Below are 23,124 nucleotides of genomic sequence, written 5' to 3' on the forward strand. Positions count from 1 at the left end.
TAAAATTAACTAAAACAGTTAATTTTAACATTTTTATTTTTGAATTTATACTTGGCACATTACTTATTCACAACTATTTATAATCAGTAAGATTTCTTTTATTATAATTATACTGTTATTTGATACATAAGTTACTAATGTATGAAACAGAAAAAAAGATTTGCATGAAACGGATTTATAATGTATTTCAGTAATTCATGCTCTTGTTGGCCAAAAATTCTCTATTCGAGAATCAAAATTCTGCGAACGCTGGCATAGCTGATAGCGTTAAAATATGTGTGTCAAGACAATTTTGTACTGTTATATTTTTATAACTCATAAAAAAAAGAAACGTGTGCAGTCCCGATTTCAGATTGTATTCAGCATTCGATAGATCGAACATAGTTGCCAACCATGCGCATTTAACAGATCAACGTGTAGTTATGAAGTTCTTCTTTTTTTTTCGCGTGCATGTATAACATAACAATTCAGAATATTATTTTTGTCGTAAATTTTGAATATTGAACATCAGAATAAGATCTGGAACATGTTCCTTCCGATATTTCCTGTCTTTCGTCATTGTTTTGATTTCCGGTAGAAACTAATCAGCCACCATTTTGGCAGCCCAAGTCTCGGCCATTTTTGTTGCGTCAACGTCAAGTGTGGCCAGGGGCCTCTCGCGCTTTCCTAGCAGTTTAGCCAGTCGTCTTCGGGTTTTCCCGTATCGTGTGTATCGCGTGAAAGACTAATTGGTACGCGCGGTTCTTTATTTAACCGACGAAAGGTCGATCGTTCTGAGAGTAACGACAATCGCCGTTGAGCGTATACATCAGTCGCGGGACGACAAAGGGACGAAGAAGGCAAGAAAGAGATAGCGTGCTGGGACGCGTTGGGGAACTTTTTCGATTCGCGAGTGAGGCGTTGTGTGTGCGAGAGGACGAGCTAAAAAGGGCTTCAAGCGACAGAGCTGCGATAACTACGCACCGAGGCGGAGTAATATGAGTAATGCAGCCAACCAGAATGGATCAGGTCTAGAGCAGCAGGTAAAAATTCGAAGGCATATCTTCTAGTCGCGCTTCCGCGAAGCGGCGATGCGAGTTCCGCGAGTCTTTTTTTTTGTCTTCACGTCTTCACGGCGTTCCTATCGCGATTCCCGCTTTTCTCCGCGAGATTTCGAGCGTGAAATCGCTGTTCCGTCGCGGAACGCGTGCGAAGAGAAATTTCCTTTATCTGATCGAAGATCCTTTCCCTGAGCATCATGGGCCGTCATTCGGACAGTTCGTGACGTACGCTACGTATAATGGCGACAAGCGATTCCGGGAATGCCTCGTGTCATGACGCATTCGCTCCATTTCTCTTTCTCTCCTGATCTATTTTTTTAATGCGCGCTAATTCTCGTGATGGGATTACACGCAGGTTATATATAAACGTCTGGATTTTTACAGCATCTACTAAAAAGATGACTCATCTTTCAGATGATAATGACGTTATCTGTCTGAATTTCGGATGATACTTGCGACATCGAGATGTTTAATTCGAGTCTTTTTGTCCCTTTAGTTAGCTGGTCTGGACTTGCAGGGCTCCCGCCAACCAAGTGGGGGTCGCTACGTTCCACCGCATCTTCGTCATAAAGCAGCAAGTTAGTACAAGATTTTTTTGCTCAACTTTTTTTCTTAATTAAATTTATTGAATTAATGTTTATTATTAGTTTATTAAATTAAATATTTTAGTAAGTAAATATATAGATCGAGTCAGAACTGACGAGTTTACATTGGCCAGTAGACAGTCTCGATTTTCTAGAATCAGTTTTATCACTGCGATATAATATAGAGATACAATAAATGTGTATATTAAATGTATATTAAATAAACAAATCTTTTCACCATAGGTAATCCACCTTCGGATTTAAATTACTCTTCGAACCCGAGACCGTTTGGTGATCGAGACAGAGGGGGAGATCGCGATCGCGACCGTGAAAGGGAGCGTGACCGCGATAGGGGTCGAGGAGGCGCTTATCGAGAATCGCGAAGTCCTCGCGACGTCGATTTCGCGAACTTTGGAAGCTTCGGTGGACGTAACAGGCGCAGCCAAGAAAATGGGAGAGATTATAGATATCCCAACGAGCGCGATCGGCCAATTAGTGGCAATGATCGCTGGCAGGAACCTAGAAACGATCGCTGGCAAGAGAACAGAAATGACAGAATGGGAAGTGGCGGAAGATGGGGAGACGACAGAGGCGGTAGAGGCGGCGCGCGAGGCGAGGTCGACTGGACTATCCCCACTGCCAGAGATGAGAGATTGGAGCTGGAGCTGTTTGGTACTGGCAATACTGGGATCAATTTTAGCAAATATGAGGATATCCCGGTTGATGCTACTGGAGAGAACATACCACCACACATCACATCAGTGAGTATAAGCATAAATCAAAGTCCAATGTAAGAATCTTGTGCGACTTGTAATTAATGTGCTTATCCCATTTTCAGTTTGACGAGGTTAAGCTGACAGAGATAATAAAGAATAGCATCGCCTTGGCAGGATATGACAAGCCTACACCAGTGCAGAAGTATGCGATACCGATTATCATCGGGCGCCGTGATGTGATGGCCTGCGCTCAAACCGGATCCGGTAAAACAGCGGCCTTCCTAGTGCCAATATTGAATCAGATTTACGAGAGCGGGCCGCGAGCGCCACCGCCGCAAGCGAATTCTTCTGGCAGGCGTAAACAGTATCCGTTGGGTCTAGTGCTGGCTCCAACGAGGGAGCTCGCTACGCAGATATACGACGAAGCGCGGAAATTCGCGTACCGATCGCGTATGCGTCCCGCGGTCGTATATGGCGGCTCCAACATAGTAGATCAAATGCGCGAGTTAGATCGCGGTTGCCATTTACTCGTGGCGACACCTGGTCGTCTGGTGGATATGCTGGGGCGCGGTAAAATTGGTCTGCATAATTGCCGGTAAGTTTATGCGGCAAGATTACGATGTGATAAATAAGATTGCGTTTTTATTTAATTATCTTTGTTTATTTCTGTCTCAGGTACTTGGTTCTGGACGAGGCAGATCGTATGTTGGATATGGGTTTCGAGCCGCAAATAAGACGTATTGTCCAGGAGGACAACATGCCGCCAACCGGAGAGAGACAGACTCTCATGTTCTCTGCTACTTTCCCGAAAGAGATTCAGATGCTGGCTAGAGATTTCCTCAGCAACTACATTTTCTTGGCGGTCGGTCGCGTGGGCTCGACTTCAGAGAATATCACGCAGAAGATTGTATGGGTTGAGGAGCACGACAAACGTTCATATTTACTTGATTTGCTGCAAGCTAGCAACTTTACTGACCCTAGTAAGTCGTGACACTATGCTAGACTGGATTAAAAAAAAAAAAAAAAAAAAAAAAAAACAAGAATTGTAAAAAAAGAACAAAAAGTTAACGTTTTTTTCTGTTGCACAGCCGCAGAGTCACTTACTTTAGTGTTCGTGGAGACAAAGAAAGGCGCCGATATGCTCGAAGAATATCTGGCCTCAATGGGATACCCGGTCACCAGCATTCACGGTGACAGAACTCAGCGTGAACGTGAGGAAGCTTTGCGCCGTTTCCGCGCGGGCAAAGCGCCGATTCTGGTCGCAACCGCAGTGGCGGCGCGTGGTCTCGATATACCGCACGTTAAGCACGTAATCAATTTTGACTTGCCCGGCGACGTTGAGGAATACGTTCATCGTATCGGTCGTACCGGTCGTATGGGGAATTTAGGTTTGCTCCTATTTCAAATCTCACGACATTTGATAGTCCGGAAATGGAGATGAGTCACGGTGCACGTTATTTTGCAATTCGCAGGTCTGGCTACATCGTTCTTCAACCACAAGAATCACAATCTAGTACGTGACTTGGTATCCCTGCTTGTTGAAGCCAATCAGGAACTTCCCCCATGGTTGGATGACATGTTTACTGAAGCGAGATACTCTGGAGGCGGATCTCGTCGGCCGGGAGGCGGCGGCGGCGGCGGCGGTGGCGGCGGCGGCACAAAGGGTCGCTTCAGCGGCGGAGGGTTTGGTGCAAGAGATTATCGCCAACAACCCAGTTCTGGACCTGGCCGTAGTAATGGCCCTTCTAGACCTGGTGGTTACGGAGGTAAGTTGAAGATCAACAGAGTAGTAAAGAATCCACGGTGAAATTAACAATTGTCACTTTACGAGTCCGGTATTTTTATCAGACATTTTGTTTTATTCACACGTCTCTGAATTTTGTTGCAGGCGGTTATTCAAGTTACGGAGGTAACTATAATAATTCATCGTACAATAATTCCAATAACAATGGCAACAGTGGCCCCGATTGGTGGGGAGGATGGGACAAATAGACGGTTATTTCCATCTGTATTTCTACTTCTATTATCATCATCATTATTATTATTATTATTATTATTACTATTATTACTCTACATGCAAATTTAATTATATGTAAGGCAGACACATTACTACATCTGATACTACACGCACGTGTTTTGCGCGCGTATACTGCACATATGCGCGGAGTGCGGACAGTTTCACGTATAATACGTATTCACGTTTTCGCTGACTGCCTGCGCACTCCGATCTTTCGAGCAGCAAAAGAAAAAAAAAGGATACTTACATTGTTTAAATTCCACATATAGTACATATATTACATTTGTTCACGCGCGACATTGACAAATCCTGCGTGCAATTTGATGTTCATGCTGGCGTGAAGATCGCCGGATGGACATTTCGAACGTGAAAATGATCTCACCGTAAAAATGCGAGCATCATAAATGGGGATTTGTTCAATATTATTAGTTTCAACACTATTAGTTAGAAATCCATCCAACATTTCGTTGCCGTGCGTGCTGACGAACACAAGTAGTATAATCACTAACGAATCAAATCGATAAATCGTTAATGCCTGCTCGAAGGGAATAACGATGTAACACATAGTAGGTGGAGAAACTTAGTAAAATTTTTTAGAACTCCTGTCGAGATCATGGGGCTCATTGTAGCTTTATTATTTACATTTTTTTTTTTTTTTTCTTTCGTAGGGACACGGTGGGCGTATCTTCGGTGTGATCGTCGGTCGAGCATGCTCGACCGTTGTAAAAACATTTTGAAATCTCTTCGCTACTACAATGGCCAGTAAAAGTTGTGTAATTTCATTTGAACGAATGGCATGATTCTTTGGTGTGCACATTCATTAGATGCCTAGGATACGCCAGATCACCGTCGCCGTAGATTACATAACTATTTCTTATTCTTTTTCCCCCTCTTTTTTTTGCCTTAATTTGCTGTAGTTCAGCGACAAATGGTACTTTGTTGTTTTGCCGTCCCCAGAGATAAACGATCTTGCGTTCGGCAATATCATATGGTTTACTCGAATAAGCCACGTGAATTTTTCGGGGATTGAAGATTTTAATATGGCGAAAAAAAAAGAAACAACACACACAGGCTACGTCTTAAGATACCTTTAGAAATCGTACATTTTCGTTATAGCCTGAGAGATATATATATATATTATATATATATAATATATATATAATATATATATGTATATATATACATACACATACTTTCCACCGTTCCTAATTTAGCAAATTTCGAAACGATGCTTATGCGATTTACAGCCGGCGGGTTATATTGTAACTTTGCCCATTACAGTGAGATCTCGATATTCGTAGTAGCTTGAGAAAAAATTAATGTACAACGTCAAGGAAACTACATATTGTAATATTTATATATATATATATACATATATGTGAAAATTTTGATGTAGAGAGAGAACGTTTTAATTTTTATTGTTACAAAAATAAGATTTTTATTTTTAAAATTAGTTTTTTTTTTGTTTTTTTGTAAAATTAAGTAAATAAGCGTTTGTAACGAGCCCTCATTGGCAAAAGAGAAAGATCTTTTCTTTAATCAGAAATGCGGTGGATATGGAGGTTTCACTGTGCGAAGACGGCTAGAAACCGCTTTAATAAAAAGCAGGTATATATAAATGTTTTATGTACCTGAGAGCTCTTGAGCGGTTCCACAGACGGAACTGCGCAGATCCCATAGAGAATTGTGCTTTGAATAGCATTTCTAAATGTAACGGAGACGTTGCCCTGCGAAATTGGTACGGCGCTTTATGAAAATCTTAGTCTTATCAGCATCGAATGCGAATATATGCGAATGCTCATGGAAAACAAATTGTGTTGTGGGCGGGTTAAAAAAAATATACGGTTGCAGTTACAGAGGGGGTATTAACACAAAAGAGCAGATGGGGGAATATGCTTTTGCATGATAACGGGCTCAACTTTATTAAAGAAAAAGAAGGAGAGCGGAAGAAGCCCCTTGAAGTGAGGAGAGAGACACACTCGTGAATAATAATAAGGGGCGCACTCATATTATTTTCTAGCTGTATTTATCAGTAACGATACGCTATATATAAATACATAACACTAAAATAATTGAAAAAAACGACTGTGATATCGAACGATCTTGTGACATTCAATTTCCACGCGAATTGACGAACGAACAATTAACGGAATAACAACTACACTGTAAACAAATGTATTAATTAATCGGTATTGAATGTCGGGAAGGCTACTGGCTCAGAGCTCCTTGTGCTGAGCTGAGAGTCGGAATATTAAGTCGTTAAACAATAACACACACAAGACAACAACGTGGCTGTTGTCCGATCGGGGAGGGCTGAACGCTAGCTCTTGCGGCCCTTTCGAAGGGCCTTTCTAGGGCATTGTTTCTGCTTAAACAAAAAAGAAAAAAAAATAATAACGCGCATTAACGATATATAGGCGAGAGCGTGACGCGGGTTCGCGTGTCATTGCCGGTTTAAAACGATGGTGTTGGTAGGGCTTTATAGGATGTCGATATCGTTTCGTGCAAACGTCGGATTCTTATCTATCTAATCTACTACGTGGGGAAAAAAAAAGTACAAATTCGATTTGCGTCACAACCGACAGGATTTTTAGACATGTCATACTTATACCTGTTATATTACTAGATTTAATAGTGCAATCGCGTGCGTGAATCGTATGCCGTGTGACCGTGGACCAAGGTGTGAATGCCTCTCTCTTACGAGGGGGATCGATTAATTATTTCATCTAGAAAAAAAGAAGAAGAAGAAGAAGAAGAAGAAGGAACATTCGAGGGATAGTGTTTAATGAGCAAAATATCGTTGGCTTCCGATCGCGGTGCGAGTGTTTTCTCAAATTTTTAAAACGATTCGTCATCGAGGCTAATATCTGTCAGCTCTCGGAGGCCCTGCCAAGAACGTTGAACTGTGGGAATCTCTTGTCGATGGTGATACGTCGATTTCCGACGGCGCTTCTCGCGTCCACCGTGTCGAAACGGGCGTCCGTTTTACGGCGACGAACGAACGAATGTGGGGGTTTCGCCTTACCGATTGTGTACGCGCGTATCGTTTCGCAAAGATTTACGCGGGTTCCGAGACTGGTATTACATACGCAAGCTTTTGCATCTCCTTTTCTATTTTATTTTGTACTGTTTTACATGGTGACGAAAGGAAAAGGCATCGATGATCGTTGGATTTTAATGATTTGTATTTCGTATGATAAGAATTTCGAAGGGGAGAGAGAGAGAGAGAAAGAAAGAGAGAGAGTGAGAGAGAGCTCTTGATTTCGTGAGAATTGATTTCCACCCGCGCGGCTTTTCAACCGAAGCTTTGCGAAACTCGCGTGATTATTTTTTTTTCGCCGTTCGTAGTTTCGCAAATTTTCATCGGAAGGCCGCGCGTCGAAGGATCAAGATTCAATTGTGCTACCGATGCGTCAGGCATTCGTGACGCGTCGCGCGTTACGTGTTTTTTAATCAGTCCTATGCATTTCGAAACAATACTTTTCGTTTGCAACTGACATGGTGGACAGAGAATATTGGAAGGAGCGTGATTATACTTAAACGTAGTTACTTTTTGCTTACTACGGAGTTTCCTATTATTTATTTTTTTTTTATCCATTCAAAGTGATAATGTTATCGATTTATCGACGATTGATCGATGATTGATAAGAACTGTTTTTTCGCTTTATCGTATTTACATTGCAAATCTCAGTATGTGATGTCGAACTTAGAGAATCAATGAGTGTTCCTGCGAGATAGTCAAATGTCCACCGTGTAGTATATGTAATTATGCGACATGTGTGTGTAAATTGAGAATACGGTACTATGATTTATAGCGTATTAGCATTACTCTTAGGAGAAATAGAGAACGATATAATAAACGATTACTATTTATTGATCGATTTAGTATTTATTTTCTACGTTGCGTTTCGGGAGGTACACAGTAAAATATCTTCTGTATTGTACATGTACTTTTCGTGTCATGTTTGGTCCTCTGAAGTATATCGGACGAGCAGCCTTTAAGGGAAATGAACACTTTACGAATATATATACAGAACGGAATGATCAGACGAAAGATTAATTTTAAAAAGAGTATAGTGTAAAGAAAAAAAAAAAGAAATTATTTAAAAAAGAAAAAAACAAAAAAAGAGGGGCTATAAGTATCAGTTACGAAGAATAGGCATTGCAACTGGGAAAGAAAGAGATAGAAAAAGGAAGGAAAAAAACGAGAGAAATGGCGTTAACTGTGACTGCAATCATTACTGAGGGGAAGAAATTGTGCGATCCGCAAGGAACATATTACACATTGTAAGCCGTATATTATGTAACGCGATGCGTGCGCGATATTGTACGCCGCCGGCGTCGAGTTGCGGCGAGAGCGGAGAAATTGTTCACGTGCGAGTAGTCTTGTATTTTTTATTATTTTATGTATGCGTGCGCGTCAATGGGTGAAATTTCCAGCGACACTTCGCCGAGAAGGGGATTTACGTGCGCGTGCTTGGACGCGGTACGATTCTTTCCTTTAAAAATGTCGAAGGCAAACTTAAGAACAAAAAAAAAAAAAAATAGGCGCAACAGCACGTGCACGTGTTTCCGGAAGAAACATCAAGTGAGGTGGGATGGCAAAAGAAATGTCTTCTAACTTGTTCCGAATGTTTCAATTTCGCCGAGGACCGTCGTGCGTAGACCGTTGTGCAAAGGAGGCGGGTAATTTACGCGCAGCGTAATTACGACGTAATCCTTGCGTATCACACACAAACACACACACACACACACACACACACACACACACACACACACACACACACATGCACACACAACATATATATATGTATCGCGCAAGACGCATGGCGTATGACAAACTGCGTACGATGCTCCTCGCGCGTTATCTACTTGTAACCGTAATGATACTGCTATACGTTCACTTCATCCGATATCGAGCGAGATTATCTCCGTTGAGAGACAGCATTTTAACGGAACGGTAAATGTACCATTCTGCCATTTGCACATTCACGCGTGAAAAGTATTCAGCGAGGCTGAATATATGAATGAAAGTTTTTCGGCCGTACAATAGTTTGCCAAAATATTCGCTTATTTTTGTTCGTACATTTGGTGTTCGTTAAGGCTCATCTACAATGTGCTCTTTGCTTCCTGTTTTTTGCTTTTTGTCTGTTATCTTTTTGTCTCTTTGAGCACTGTTTTACCGATAATCATGTTTCTTGTCACGTGTTTCTTGTTTCTTACGAAGTTCGTCAACTTTTATCTCGAGCGACAGAAAACAAAGAAACATCGTATGACAACAATGGTATCGGATATTTATTTATTTTATTTAATCGATATTCATAGTTCATACATTAAAATTATCTTAAAATATTACCTTAAACATCATTAGTCAATAAGAGTGCTGTTGAATATTGATCTATGATTAATCAATGTGAAATAACATTTTTTTTCGGAAATTCAGAAGAAACAAATTGTACATGACAATGTTTCACAGTTCCATATGACAAAAATACAAGAAACAAACAATAAAAAGCAGAAGGCACGAAACAAGACGCAAAAAGCATATTGTAGATGAGCCTTTACTCTTAGCGCGTGAATCTGCGAACCACAAAATTTGTATACTTACATTGGATAAATTGTAATGAAGAGGAATATCTGAAATGCGCGAAGGGAGAAAAGAGAAATCGATCGTAAAGACGAAAGGAGGAGGAGAGGTTCATCAATGTGTGTATCGTACACTTATCGTATCGTTCATTAGCAATAAGTTATTGTGCGCGTCGTGAAGCGCGTGTACTTCTTGCATGCGTAGGCCTCACGTACGCTCGCGGAGAAATGATGTAGAGTGTCAATATTGTTACAAAATACCTCACACGGGACGATCACGTATTAATTCGATATTCTTTCATTCGATAAATTTTCCGTTTATTTATAGTATTACGCGAGGAGAAAAGAAATGACAGGAGACTTCTACAAAAATGAATATAATAAAGATTATCAAATGCGAAGTTCCCTCGTTCTCTCGTATATCCTTCGTATATCCTTCGTTTCCCCCACCACTCGTGTTTACCTCGACATCCTTTTACATCGAAAGCAATTAGATCTATCATTATCTCGCGCGATTGATTTTTACGTGGAACGCTGAAAGCGTTACACGCGCGAGTTTAAGTTCAATTGTTTCTTCACCGAGTAATCGAACGCCACTTTTCCTTACATTGTCATATCTTCGATATTCAAGTGCCTTGGCGATTATATCAAAATTCTGATCGAATAATAGATCCATTGAAATGTAAGAAGGTTTTCACATTTTGATTAGCGCGTTGACGTTTATTATCATTATTTTTGTGATGCGTGGCCAAAGAATTTCTTATCAGATTTGAGTTGCAGATGGTGGGAAAGGCGTAAACCAATCGCATAAGACCACGATCGCAATGGCGGCGTGGCTGGATAGTTTTGTGTTGTCGGGTGGTTAGATCGGTTTATCGGTACGACCGCCGTTGATTTTCTTATTTATAACGTCGCACGTCGTGCTCGGTGGACCGATTATTTCCTCCAGTCATGTACGGCTTCCTGTTAATGGTATTGTTGGATTTTACCCTTGATGGTACCTAACCTTTTTTATACGTTTGAACAATTGGATATAATACCCTTGTTCGCTCGCTGTGCAATTGATAACGGCTGTTTTTCTTAGTAGTCGGCAGCGTTTCTCAATTAGAGATTAATAAACATCTGGAGCTCGGCAGGGAATTTCTGGCGAAGGGCCACTTGCAGGATGCACTATCACATTATCATGCAGCTGTCGGTATGTTGAATTCGCGCCCGGCTTAGAAAATATGTTGTTTGACAAATTCACTTGCGTATCATTGTGTCGGGACTGGCGTAGAATTCGAGAATAAACTTTCTTCCAGAGGGAGATCCAACCAACTACTTGACGTACTACAAGAGAGGCACAGTTTACTTAGCATTAGGTAAAGCTAAGTTTGCTCTCCTCGACCTTGAGAAGGTTCTGGAGTTGAAGGCAGACTTCACACCAGCAAGAGTGCAACGTGGTAACATTTTACTTAAGCAAGGCAACTTTGATAAAGCTGAAATTGATTTCCAAGATGTGGTACGTCGTGTTTCTTTACACGTGTATATCATTTTTAACGCATTCTATATGTGTAAACTGCAAGTAATTGACGCCATTTCTCTTCTTATTTCAGCTGTTTGTAGAACCAAATAACAAGGACGCCTTGTATGCCTTAGATAGATTATATCCGACTAGGGAAGATATGAAATTAGTCGATGAATATCTATATAATGGTGATCATGCATCGGCTGTGCAACAGATCACTCGAATTCTCGAAGTGTGTCCGTGGTCCTCTAGCCTTAGAGAATTTAGAGCGGAAATGCATGTTGCTCTCGGAGATTACATGAGCGCTATATCCGACATACGCTCAACTACAAAATTGTTATCTGATAATACAAAGGGATTCTTCAAGCTCTCGACATGGCTCTATCGCCTTGGGCAGGTTGATGAGGCACTAAGGTAATTTAACTATCATTATTGTTGAAATTCTCATCGGAATGTGGCACTAATCTGGCTTAAAATTCAGGGAGATTCGGGAATGTTTGAAGCTCGATCCAGACCATAAGCAATGTTTCCCATTTTACAAGAAGATTCGGAAGATCAATAAGTTGTTGCAAGACGCGGAGACGGCATTGGAGGATACGAAGGATTATGAGGCGTGTGTCGATTCAGGCCGTCGCGTACTGACACAAGAGCCGAATGAGCAGAACGTGCGATTTTTGGCTTTTCAATATCTTTGTAAATGTTACGCGGCGACCTCTGAGACAACAAACGCGATCGACAATTGTCAGGAGGCGTTGAAGATCAGGAGAGAACCAGGTGCTATTTGCGACAGCGCGGAGGCGTATCTCGCCGCGGAGATGTTTGACGATGGTAATTCGATCCTACAATTTATTACAATATAAGGTCGATGTCGAATGCAAAAATGTTCTTATTTCTTATTACAAAAGAAAACTTTATTATTACAATAAAAAAGTTATTACACTACGAAAGCAAGCGAGAGAAGAAGTAAAAACAAAAAGAGGAATGCATGCGCAGTCTCGCTTGGCATAGATCGATTTGTCGATTATACATCACAGAAAAGTAAAAGCGCGAGATTCAAACAAGACTTAACATAATTTGCATATATATGTAACTCCGAGCACGCGCGAGCCTTTCTATAATGTAACAATTGTCATGAACGAACTTTGTTTTTGCTCCAATAGCCATCAGGGAATTCAAAGATGCGTTGGAGATTGATCCGAACCTACAAAGGGCCAAGCAGGGATTGCAAAAAGCGCAACAACGACAGAAACAGTCGGAATCGCGGGACTACTATAAAATCCTAGGTGTGCCGAGAACGGCGAACAAGCGCGACATCATCAAAGCGTATCGGAAAGCGGCGCAGAAGTGGCATCCTGACAATTTCCAGGAGGGCGACGAGAAGAAGCGCGCGCAGAAGAAGTTCATCGATATCGCTGCTGCCAAAGAAGTCCTCACGGACGACGAGAAGAGGGCGAAGTTCGATCAGGGCGAGGATCCGCTGGATCCGGAGTCGGGCCGGCACCAGCAAGGCTTCAATCCCTTTCAGGAGTTTCATCACTTCCACGGTTCTCCCTTCCAGTTTAAATTCCACTTCAATTAAGCGCGTCGCGCGACTCGCGATAGAGCAATTACCATTCTTGGATCTTAAACGCTTCGGACGCGACGGCATCTTCACTTCATCTTAGCCCGAATTTGATTTCGCTACCTCGTCGGTGGAGACCGCGCGTGTTTAATTCTGCTAGATGAATTCGGGAGATTTTTTCGTATATATGCGAAGTTATTGACGAAATTGGCAAGTGCAGACCCAGTGGCCATTTCGCGACACGCCGGGCAACGCGATTTGTCTCGGCGTGTGTATAAGATGCGAAGATAGATTTTGATTGCCCGCTAGTTCTCGTTCACTGCGAAAGATATAATATACAGTACTCTAGTACATGCATACAGACTGAAAACTGAATATCATCTATTTCGATTCACGTAAACGTTCATCACGTGTAATATATTATTGTCGCACACTATCGATATCGTACACCGCTGTTAATAACAAGTCGACTGTTCCACGTGCTGCAGTACAAACGGAAAGGGATGTACAGTGATCACACACTGCCACTGATCGCTTTTCAGGGGGCATTCATTTTGTAGCTCGAGAACAATTGCGACAATTAGATAACTCGAATAACTTCGGAGAAACGTTATGCGTTTATCGGGTACGAATATAATTCAGTCGGTATTTATATCGTTGTCATATTCGCGCGTGGTATTCGTACTCGGTAATGTCCTAAAGTCTACATGATATGTAGGATAATGCTGTGCGCTTGTCATGTCTGCATGAGTGTGAGTCGGACCTTCATACGTGTAAATACTGTATCTCTCTGATATTTGTTTAAAAATATATTTGAATAATTTATACAGATACACACACGAAGGCGTTATATTAATGTATAAATAGAACGGAAGTTCTCTTCAATAATAATAATGTAACAAACTGTTGTGCGCTCAGGCATCATTTTCAAATCACTTTTCAGCATCTCTCCATTGTCACGCATGTAGTCTTCATTTTTTTCTTCTCCTTATTCGCATTTAAGCACTCTTTTTCGCCTTCTTGCTCTGCTTTTTCCGCCTTTTCCGCTTTTTCCGTTTCCACAAGTTCTTGTATTTTCCCAGTTGATGCCTCACCATGTGACCTCGCCATACCGATTGGATAATAGTCGCAGCTTTATTCAGCTTCTCATGATGCTTCGCTTCTTCTTCCAATCTTTTGCTCTCGTCGATGAACTCTTCTCGCTTCTTTTTCAACGCGCGCATTTTCTCGATATCTGATCTTTGGTCTTCTATTAGCATCTTGAGCGAAACGCAATGAATTATTTAGGAGCTATTTTGAAGATACGCTTATCATTTATATTGTGCTGCATTAAATATATTGTCGTATGCAAATAATTTCTCCTTATCTGTCGTATTTTGCATTTCATCTTCTATTATTTTTTACTATATATTAAGACTCGAGTATACCCTTAAATCATCGATTTCCTGCTGCCGGTTTCCAATTTCCTCGTTATATTTCTTCGTCCACGCAATTAGCTGCTTTTCTTTCTCTTTGACATCTGCTTCTAAGTAGTTGCTTACTTCCGCCGAGTTAACTTGCTCTTCGTTATATTCTCTTGAATAATCACTCAATCTGTTTAGCATATCTTTCTTTTGTAGGTGCAGTTTGAGTTCTTGTTGCTCCAATCTGGCTTTAGCCCATTTTTCCGCATAGCCTAAGCGTTTGAAATTGATATTAGAATACCGAAGAATGCGGTTATGTTATTTGTATAAATCATACGTTACCTAGTTTTCCGCTATTTAAGAATATCGTGTGGTCTACTTGCGCATTGCTCTCCTGCGCGAGTTTTATCGTCCTTGTTCTGTCATCCTCGTTTACTTTTTTGTCGGATTCCAGCAACTCTCGGAGTTGTTCAGCTTCGCTATGCCATATCTGGGCGCTCTCTTCGAGATTACATTCGTCTTCTTGTTTTTTCACGATATTATGGACTTCTTCGAGCAAGCTGTCGAATCTTCTGTTATCCTTTACGTCGCGAAGGACTCTCTCAAGGACTTTATATACATAGTATCTAAATATAAAATTTATCGAGACGAGGATGTAAATCAGAAACGTTTGATGCATGTTTTCGGCTTGAGAAATTTAATTTAATTTAATTTTTATTTAGAAAAGTTAGATACATCAAGATAATATTTTTATGAAACATTTGATATAAAGAAAAAATATTTTAGAATAAATTTTATCAAATTTTTGTAGTATCACAATATTTTTGAGAATAATCTGCAAAAAGTGTTGAAATTCTTTCTGTAGAATTTAAAGAATTGATGAGAGGGATTTTGAAGCATGCATTTTTGCGCACCTGTCCCTCTGCAGCTTTTCAGCTGCGGTGGGTACAATCGGTGGCAGACCCATGTCTTCTCTGAAGATCGTTCTAGGTTCATCGGGCATCCCATACATCTCGTCGATCGTCTTAAACGTCTCGTCCCAGCGTGGATCAACGTCGGCCGGTATCATGAATTCGATCGTGGCGAGCTGATCTAAGCACTCTTCAAGTACGCACGACATAGCTGCCGCTTCCAACGGCGTGAACGGGTCGACCTGCGGAATTTTCTTCCGCATATTCTGCATCCCGATGCCTTCCGAGTCTTCTATTTTCGAAGATGATGTGTTCAACGGCGATTTTGAACGTTCCGAGGACGGCCTGGATTTATTCTGATTATAACGATTGAATAATGAATATTATCGGCACAATAATATTGGAATTATTTAAAAATGAAAATCTAAAGTTAAATAAATTTTAAAGGGGAAAAATTGCACCACTGATACGTTAATATGTGTAGTTTTTTATATTTAAGAGATTTAAAAAATTACTTTTTTTTTATTATGTTAAGATATCAATAGCGAAATCTTTTCAGTACTATTCTATCGCGAAAAACAGTTTTTTGCAAGTGATAAAATTATTATTTTCAACAGTTTAGTATATTTACGCTATTTGTCTTGTTTATTATGATTCTGTATTTTTACCTTAGGGCGTAGTTCGTGTAGCTGTGTTTGATACATTGGATGCGTTTTGCGAGAAAAATATGTTGCTTTTAGTAATTGCACCTTTGCGCTGCTTTAGTTTTATGGATTTTTCGTCTTTCAATATTGACGGAAGAGTCTCGGAAAGAGAATTTTTCTTATTTGATTTCTTCGTATTTCTTCGTATATTTTTCTAAAAATGCACATTTATTTTGATCAAGGTAATTGGAAATCTAATTATTTTACTGTGACACTTCTAAAATTAATTGAAATCAGAAATCTCATTGTGATTACATTATCTTACTTTATTGTCTCTAATACTCAGCTTAGAAATTTTATATCCAGCTAAATTTTTCATAAACGTGTCGGTAGTCTGCTTCAGCGTGTTCTTAACAGTGTGCTCATTCAATGATGCGTCATCAATAAGAATTAAATTTCTACGAGCTTGTTGAGAGAGAGAGAGAGAGAAAAGGAATTGATGATAGTCTGTCGAGCGCAATGTCTCTTTGGAATGAGTCTGTTTTATTTATCATTATATTGAATTTTTCTAAAATGGCATTTAGATTCGTTTTACGTGAAACGGTAGCTAAATGAATCAGTAAACAAATTACAGAAAAGAGCAAAACTGATTAATACAAGTAATCTAACCGTATTTACAAACCTTGCAGTTTATTTCCTTATTTCTTTTCATCAATCAATACATTCGCCAGAAATATGCAAAGTGTGAGTGCGCAAAATATTGGCACTGAAATCTTCGGTTTAATCTCATCCCAAGTCATATTGCTGAATTTTTGCTGTCAAATTCACAAACATTTAAAAGTCGAATCCTAAACAAAAAAAGATCGGATGCTACAAAAAATTACTTTAGTTACGCAATTCAATTTCATTGAATATGCACTTTTCGAAAAAAATCAGTTAAAAACTGCAATTAAATACTAGTTTAGATTATATTCTTTCTGATGTGATTTTTAAAATGAGGTTTTCTTAGAATCGCATTACATATTGTATTGAAAATAAAGATATATTTAATATAAATCATAGTATACATATTTCGTTTAGTGATACACAAAATAAATATATGTTTTATAGGAATCATCAGTAGCTGACTGAAATGTTTAATATTTCTGAACACACAGTTATCTTAACAACTATATTTTAACAACATGCATATAAATTTTATACTTTTGTAGAATATGACACAAATAATATCATTTTCTTTTTATAATAACATGCTTAAATTTTGACAAAAGATTTATTTTTAATGTACACGCTACAAAATAAAGCGTTAGAATTTTGAAGGCTAATAATCTAAGTTGCTATTTAATTAAATAAATAACAATTTAGTATTATTGTAGCAAGCAATATCGACATAACAGATGAAAAAAGGCTTCGATTTTTAAAAAATTCAATTTATACGAACACTGATTAAAAAATAACATCGCACGCGTGTGTTTGTACTTATTTATGTAGATTTTTTATGTCATATTCATAAATTTATTACGCTAAATTCTAAATTTATATGCATTAATGATAAATATATTCTGTTTGCAAAAATAAATTGAGTATTAACATGAGCCACGGTCGACGTGATTCTCTTTAACATTTGTATTTGAATTCAGTTGCGCAAAAACACATTATATATATATATATATATATTTTTATTTCTCATCTAATCTATCTTTCTCCCATCTAATTATATACTAAAAATAAACTCTATAGTAATAATTAATTCTTAACATATCTGTAATGAGAGTTTTATACTCGATAATACTTTGCATAGCTGCTTGACTTTGTTTCCTATTTTATGCATTTTACTCGCTAGAACGTATCACTTCATTTTCCATAATATCGCTATTGTCATGGTAATATTGATAACGTAAGAGACTTCGTGATCTATACGCTTGTCCGTTTTACCGCGTTTACATACATTACATTTCAATGCAAATTAGATGTAACTACGCGCGGTTGACTAAAGCGCATTAACGTTCATCAATATAGATTTACATTGTATGTACACGTATAATGTGTTACATATCTAATAAGAAGGCGGAAGTATTATACGCGGATCTAATCATCTTCTATAATGCCGTTGATCTCTCGATCGAAAATTATCTATTATGTGGATTTCTATTATACGCTCTACAAGCGCTTGCTACTCGCTGGACGACGAATATATTTACTTCGACAAGTGTCAACGTTTTTACACGAAGTAGCTAGTGTACTCGTGAGGCATCACACCCCTCCTAGGATAAAAGGTATGGCTCGTGGAGTATTCCAAGAGATTCGTGATTGAGCTCATGTAGATGTCGGCAAATCTGAACAGTCTTCTCGAGAAATAAGTCGGGTTGTGATATGTTCTGAATACTGAGCCGAATTGTTTGTTAAAGACAGATTTGATCTCGTTTCGTAGTTGGTCCCGTTCCCTCATCCATTCGTCCAGCTCCTCCTGCACCTGCGGCCCCTCGTAATCCTGATGCTCCTCGATGACGCCGGTCAGCATCTGAAGCCAGTTCGCGTTCTCCTTGAACTTCGGATCGTTCAACGTTTCGATCTCGTGCTGCAACATAGCGTGCAATTTTTTTCCGGCAATCAGTTGATTTCAACAGTGTGAAAGAAAAACTAGAAAAAAGCTGTAAAAAAACTAAAGCACGGGTGTCGGCGCGTGTAAAAAATTTCTATTGCAAATCAATATACAGAATAGTGATAGAAACGTTCCAGTTCCATTTTTCGGCTCTTCAATCTGGTAGGATTGTAATAGTGATCGCGCGTAAACAACGTGCGGCAGACAAATATTTTATTCGCGCTTACGCGCGAACACTGTTACCGATTACGAGATTGAAGAGGGCTCAAAAATTGAGCCGAAACATTTCAATACCCGCACTACTCTGTATTGATTCGCAATATAATTTTTTTGCGCTTTGACACCCACCTTTTTTTCTATTAGAATGAATTTCAGTGGGTCTCGGCATTTCTTTTTCGCGGAAAATTAAATTTCTCCCGAAAATAATTGATTTCACTCACCGTGAGTTCCTTGATTATCGCTCCGGTTCGCCAGCCGTGTTCCAGAGTCACATCTGCCAAGTCGCTGTACGGATGATCGCCAAAGTACAGCACTTGATGCCCTCGCCATCCGGTCATGTCCTGAAGTTGCTTGACTGTTCCCTAAGGCGCAGTTTGCGATTGTCATAATATTTTGCGAATATGTAATTTGTACGGGAAGCAGAGACTCACTTCAAGATATATGACGCCCTGGTTGAGCTTCGTGACTCGGTCCCACAATTGCGTTTGATTAGCTTCGTCGTAAATTCTCAAGGGGCGCGATTCTTCGGTGAAGAATCTTGGTTTTCTCGCTTGAACGATCACCACGTCGAAGTAATCCTTCCAATTGTCGCCGACCAAAAATCGCATACCCCTGTCACTGCAAAGGCGTAGAGAATTTGTTAGTTATTTGTGTAAAATTGTCTTATTATATCATATAAGTTAACAAAATTGTAATATCATACGTATGAAAATAATAGATCCAAATTAAAATTGTTAATACTTGAACTCGTACACGAAATGGAAAGGACTGTTTGTGACCAGGAACATCTTCTTGCCAGCATTTCGAAGCCGATCGAAAAATCTTCTCAAGTCTTTATTTTGCTCCAGATATTCACACACATTTTCTACTACTAATTGATGCATTATAGGGTGGCAGCTTTGAACGGAATTCTAGATACCGTATAAAATTTATTACAGTTAGCAGGATTATGTAGGTGATATTTCGATTATCAAAAGTTTACCTTAACGTCCCTGAACAGTATTTCCGGATGATAATCTATGTGATTCCGTAGAAAATATTCCGTTACGTTGCATAACAGAGACATTTCCGGTACCGAAAATAGATCAGCTAATTGAACCATTTTCGTACGATGTAAAGCATCCTTAAATAAAAAAAAAGATTTTTAGAATCTTTCAAAATATTTTTATACAAATGTGAAAATATACTTACCTTCTATAAATCGTGCATATCAAAATGATCCATCATCAAAAACACACATGTCGATACATACAAACAGAGAAGATTAAACATTTAACACATTAAAACTGTTTTTTTTTTGTATGTAAATGAAGATATAAATTGTAATCGACAAGAAATATTATTGTTTTTTTTTGCAAAGAGAAAGGATACAGAAAGAATAATTTTCTTGACAAAAAAGTAAGGTTTTGTTAACTCATGGAAGAAATTCTTCTGTATATTATATAGAGAATATACAGAAACATTGCAGAGTTTTATTCCAATAGTTTAAAAACTTTTGATTCTCAGCAAACTTTGAACAAACCATGCACTGTTTTTGTTAAAGAAGGAGAAATGTGTGTCGCACAGTTCCGTGTCTCTTTTGTATACACTTACTTGACATCGTCGTTGCTCTTTTATCTCGTATTTTTTATCTTAGACAATAAACTTACGTGAGAGTGTTTATGGGGTGCCTCTACGTAAGCTATCGGTATTATCCTATTTTTGTAAATTCGAAGAACTTCTTCGTCGGGCACGGGATGCAAACCACGATAAACGGCGCCCAATTGAATTTGCAGGAAGCTGTCGAGCTTCAGCAGGAGACCCTTTTCGATGTCGTAATGGAGGCCGCGGACAGCGAAATTTTCTCTGTACTCCAGATCGGCGATTCCCTCCGGGTACTGCAGGAACAATTAAACGAGTTTCAGCGAAGTTCAAGATGGAAATTCTAATCGGCTGTAATTGTCTTTTGATTTCGGCACAAAGTTTGAGTTGTTATCCTTTGACGTAAAGGCAAGTTCACGAAGTTCCGCGTACTTTCACTTTTAATCTTCTTAACTTTCTCATTTTTTGATAAAATAGAATCTTGTGCAATAGTAATTTTCTTAAATGTCGTAAATGCTAGAGATAATATTTTGCAAAGAATATTCCTCTTCGTATTAAATGCATTTGACGCAAATAGTTTTAATCATTTTTTTTACTAAGTTTGATTGAAAATAAGAGACACTTGAAACGGTAACAAAATGAGTGTTATATTTATTTGATTAATAAACAAGTTTATGACAAATATATCGTAGATAAAGACCTTATATTTCTTTATAAGCATATCACGTCCCAGACTGTAAAGCAAATAATCCATGGACGGCTTGTAGCACGCCAGCGTGTAATCATAATCGAATCCGTACACTTGGACTTCCTTTAAGTCAAGCTCGTTGCAGGCAAACACACCCTTGGGATTTACATCTTGCGGAAGTTTCTTTGCTAAAATTGCAATGATAAAAATTAGCTCCGACGCAAAATCACCGTTCTATATAGCTTTCGAAAGGTTTGATTTCTTATTTAAACCGTGTACCGAAAAAAATCCGAAATAAAAGAATCTGATCTAATAATGTGATAAAAAAGATAACTTTTTGCGCGCCTCTAAAATTGGATCTCTCTCTCTCCAAATGTATCGTTCGCACGCGATTTTAATTTCAGTCAACAATGAGCTAAAGTTCTCAATTGGAACGACGTGGAATACGGTTATTACTCCTTCGGACCTAACCGGCGATCAATTTGTGCGATGCTCTCGTTTCATTCTATAGAGACGCGATACGAGCTGATTTTCACTGTCCTAGATTTTTCTGCCTATATTCGTCTCCTCTTTTGTCGTGCCGTGAGAGACCGATCTCCGATCTAAATCTAATCCATTTGTGCTCCTTTTATGCCACTTTTCGGCGCCGTCGCGAATTAATTATCCAATTAAGGTGTATGAATATCAGATGAGTTGCAGAAAAGGTCGCGAGCCTTATAAATCATTTATATGGTTTTTCTATTTGTTTGTTCGAATGACTTGCTTGATAATGTATTGGCATTAAAGCAGATTTTTTTTTTAATCATGACTTATACAGTGCGGATCGTGAAAAGAATTAATTTCGTTTTAAATTTTGAAAGGCTACGTATTTTTTTTTTGTGATAAATTTATGTAGAAATGTGCATCGACCTATTTTTTTTTAAGCAATACTTTCTGTTTCTTCAATCGATTTACAACTTGGCGAATTTACGAGTGTAAATATTTATATAATTCGTTAATTATAAATGCAAGAAAATGCGCATTTTTAATTTCAGCTATTTGTATTTTAAATTTTATCGCCAAAAGATTATTTACGATAAAAGGGAAAGTGAATCGGCAACATTTAACCTCTTTCAAAGGTGTATAAAAAATAAGAAAAGCTTAATCGCTGCTAATAGTTTTCCTTTCGAATATACGTTCGAATATTCGGCGGTACGCTCGGTAATTTCACCGCTGAATACGTAATCATAAATCTCTTTTGCACATGAAAAATTCACTTTGAAGCTTAATTAAATCTCGTCCCTGCCCTTCTAAAGATGCGTAACGGCATGTCTCCCCCTCGAGGGATAATCAGCCCGCGTGCCAATAACAATAATCTCCCCGCGCAAAATATATATGCGCGTCGTGTCAAGGTCGCGCGCGCGTACACTATCGATATATCGAACGAGCCGGCGCATGCGCGGCGCGCGTTAGCGCGCGAGACGGAGACACGTGAGTCGCGCGGGACTCGTGCGAGCGAGAGAGACGGACGTAGATCGAACAGCGCGTTGGCATGGCCGCGACTGCAGACGACGGCACTCACACTTGCACTTCTCGTGCATTTTCAGGTAATTCTCACGCATAACCTCGCGCGACACTTGACCGCGATTGAGGGCGCGGTCGCCCACCGTGCGTCTCGGCGCCTCATGCGGCCCGATGATTCGAAGTAGACATGCGAACGGCGAAGTCTCCGCGACGCGGCACGATGCTGCGACGGTTCTCGCATGCAGCATCACGGACGATTGGCGGGCGCGCGACGCAGACCGCAGCGACGATGCACGGCGACCGCGGGCGGCCGATTTGAATCGGAGCGCGATTGATGTATATATGCGCAGGATATTATTTATATAATGGAGGCGTTGTTTGAGCGTGTTAACTGCGCGTTATTTATACTCGAAGAATTTAAACGCGGCGCTACGACGACATTGTTTTGACATCGTAGCGTCTCTTGCGCAGACGCCGACATTTTACGCAGCAAAATTGTACACTTTAAATATCTAGTTATTGTAAAATATTCCAATCTATCGTCCGTCATTGCTCTTGGAAC

At 39.5% G+C, this 23,124-nt stretch overlaps 4 protein-coding genes across 6 annotated transcripts; 2 read left to right on the plus strand and 2 right to left on the minus strand.

The window, feature by feature from the left end:
* The first annotated feature begins 584 nt into the window (after window positions 1–584).
* On the plus strand, window positions 585–10,344 carry bel (ATP-dependent RNA helicase bel). The gene is made up of 8 exons (XM_012375866.2): window positions 585–1,022; window positions 1,537–1,618; window positions 1,868–2,385; window positions 2,463–2,935; window positions 3,016–3,320; window positions 3,429–3,728; window positions 3,813–4,106; window positions 4,229–10,344. Exons 1-8 carry the CDS (start codon window positions 978–980, stop codon window positions 4,330–4,332), a joined length of 2,121 nt encoding a protein of 706 aa, XP_012231289.1. The 5' UTR covers window positions 585–977; the 3' UTR covers window positions 4,333–10,344.
* A 391-nt stretch (window positions 10,345–10,735) lies between these two features.
* On the plus strand, window positions 10,736–13,844 carry P58IPK (dnaJ homolog subfamily C member P58IPK). Of its 2 annotated transcripts, none has more exons than XM_012375871.2 (6): window positions 10,736–10,940; window positions 11,028–11,138; window positions 11,245–11,444; window positions 11,539–11,864; window positions 11,932–12,278; window positions 12,611–13,844. In XM_012375871.2, the coding sequence occupies exons 1-6, from the start codon at window positions 10,895–10,897 to the stop codon at window positions 13,027–13,029; spliced, it is 1,449 nt and encodes a 482-aa protein (XP_012231294.1). In that variant the 5' UTR covers window positions 10,736–10,894; the 3' UTR covers window positions 13,030–13,844. The 2 variants fall into 2 exon arrangements, with proteins under 2 accessions (XP_012231294.1, XP_012231295.1); XM_012375872.2 differs by having other exon boundaries at window positions 11,031–11,138.
* LOC105677325 (dynein regulatory complex protein 9-like) lies at window positions 13,318–16,853 on the minus strand. The gene is made up of 5 exons (XM_012375874.2): window positions 15,994–16,853; window positions 15,329–15,681; window positions 14,757–15,040; window positions 14,439–14,686; window positions 13,318–14,270 (listed from the first exon to the last, which is right to left on the minus strand). The coding sequence occupies exons 1-5, from the start codon at window positions 16,027–16,029 to the stop codon at window positions 14,010–14,012; spliced, it is 1,182 nt and encodes a 393-aa protein (XP_012231297.2). The 5' UTR covers window positions 16,030–16,853; the 3' UTR covers window positions 13,318–14,009.
* Window positions 16,854–16,990: 137 nt separating this feature from the next.
* On the minus strand, window positions 16,991–22,811 carry Nt5c (5' nucleotidase C). Of its 2 annotated transcripts, none has more exons than XM_012375868.2 (8): window positions 22,621–22,811; window positions 21,072–21,247; window positions 20,440–20,667; window positions 19,773–19,913; window positions 19,544–19,701; window positions 19,222–19,408; window positions 19,012–19,152; window positions 16,991–18,547 (listed from the first exon to the last, which is right to left on the minus strand). In XM_012375868.2, the coding sequence occupies exons 1-8, from the start codon at window positions 22,808–22,810 to the stop codon at window positions 18,191–18,193; spliced, it is 1,578 nt and encodes a 525-aa protein (XP_012231291.1). In that variant the 5' UTR covers window position 22,811; the 3' UTR covers window positions 16,991–18,190. The 2 variants fall into 2 exon arrangements, with proteins under 2 accessions (XP_012231291.1, XP_012231290.1); XM_012375867.2 differs by having other exon boundaries at window positions 19,773–19,916.
* Between the last annotated feature and the right edge of the window lie 313 nt (window positions 22,812–23,124).

The sequence above is a fragment of the Linepithema humile genome, chromosome 2 (genome assembly GCF_040581485.1).
Source record: "Linepithema humile isolate Giens D197 chromosome 2, Lhum_UNIL_v1.0, whole genome shotgun sequence".
NCBI classification, from domain to species: Eukaryota; Metazoa; Arthropoda; class Insecta; order Hymenoptera; family Formicidae; genus Linepithema; species Linepithema humile.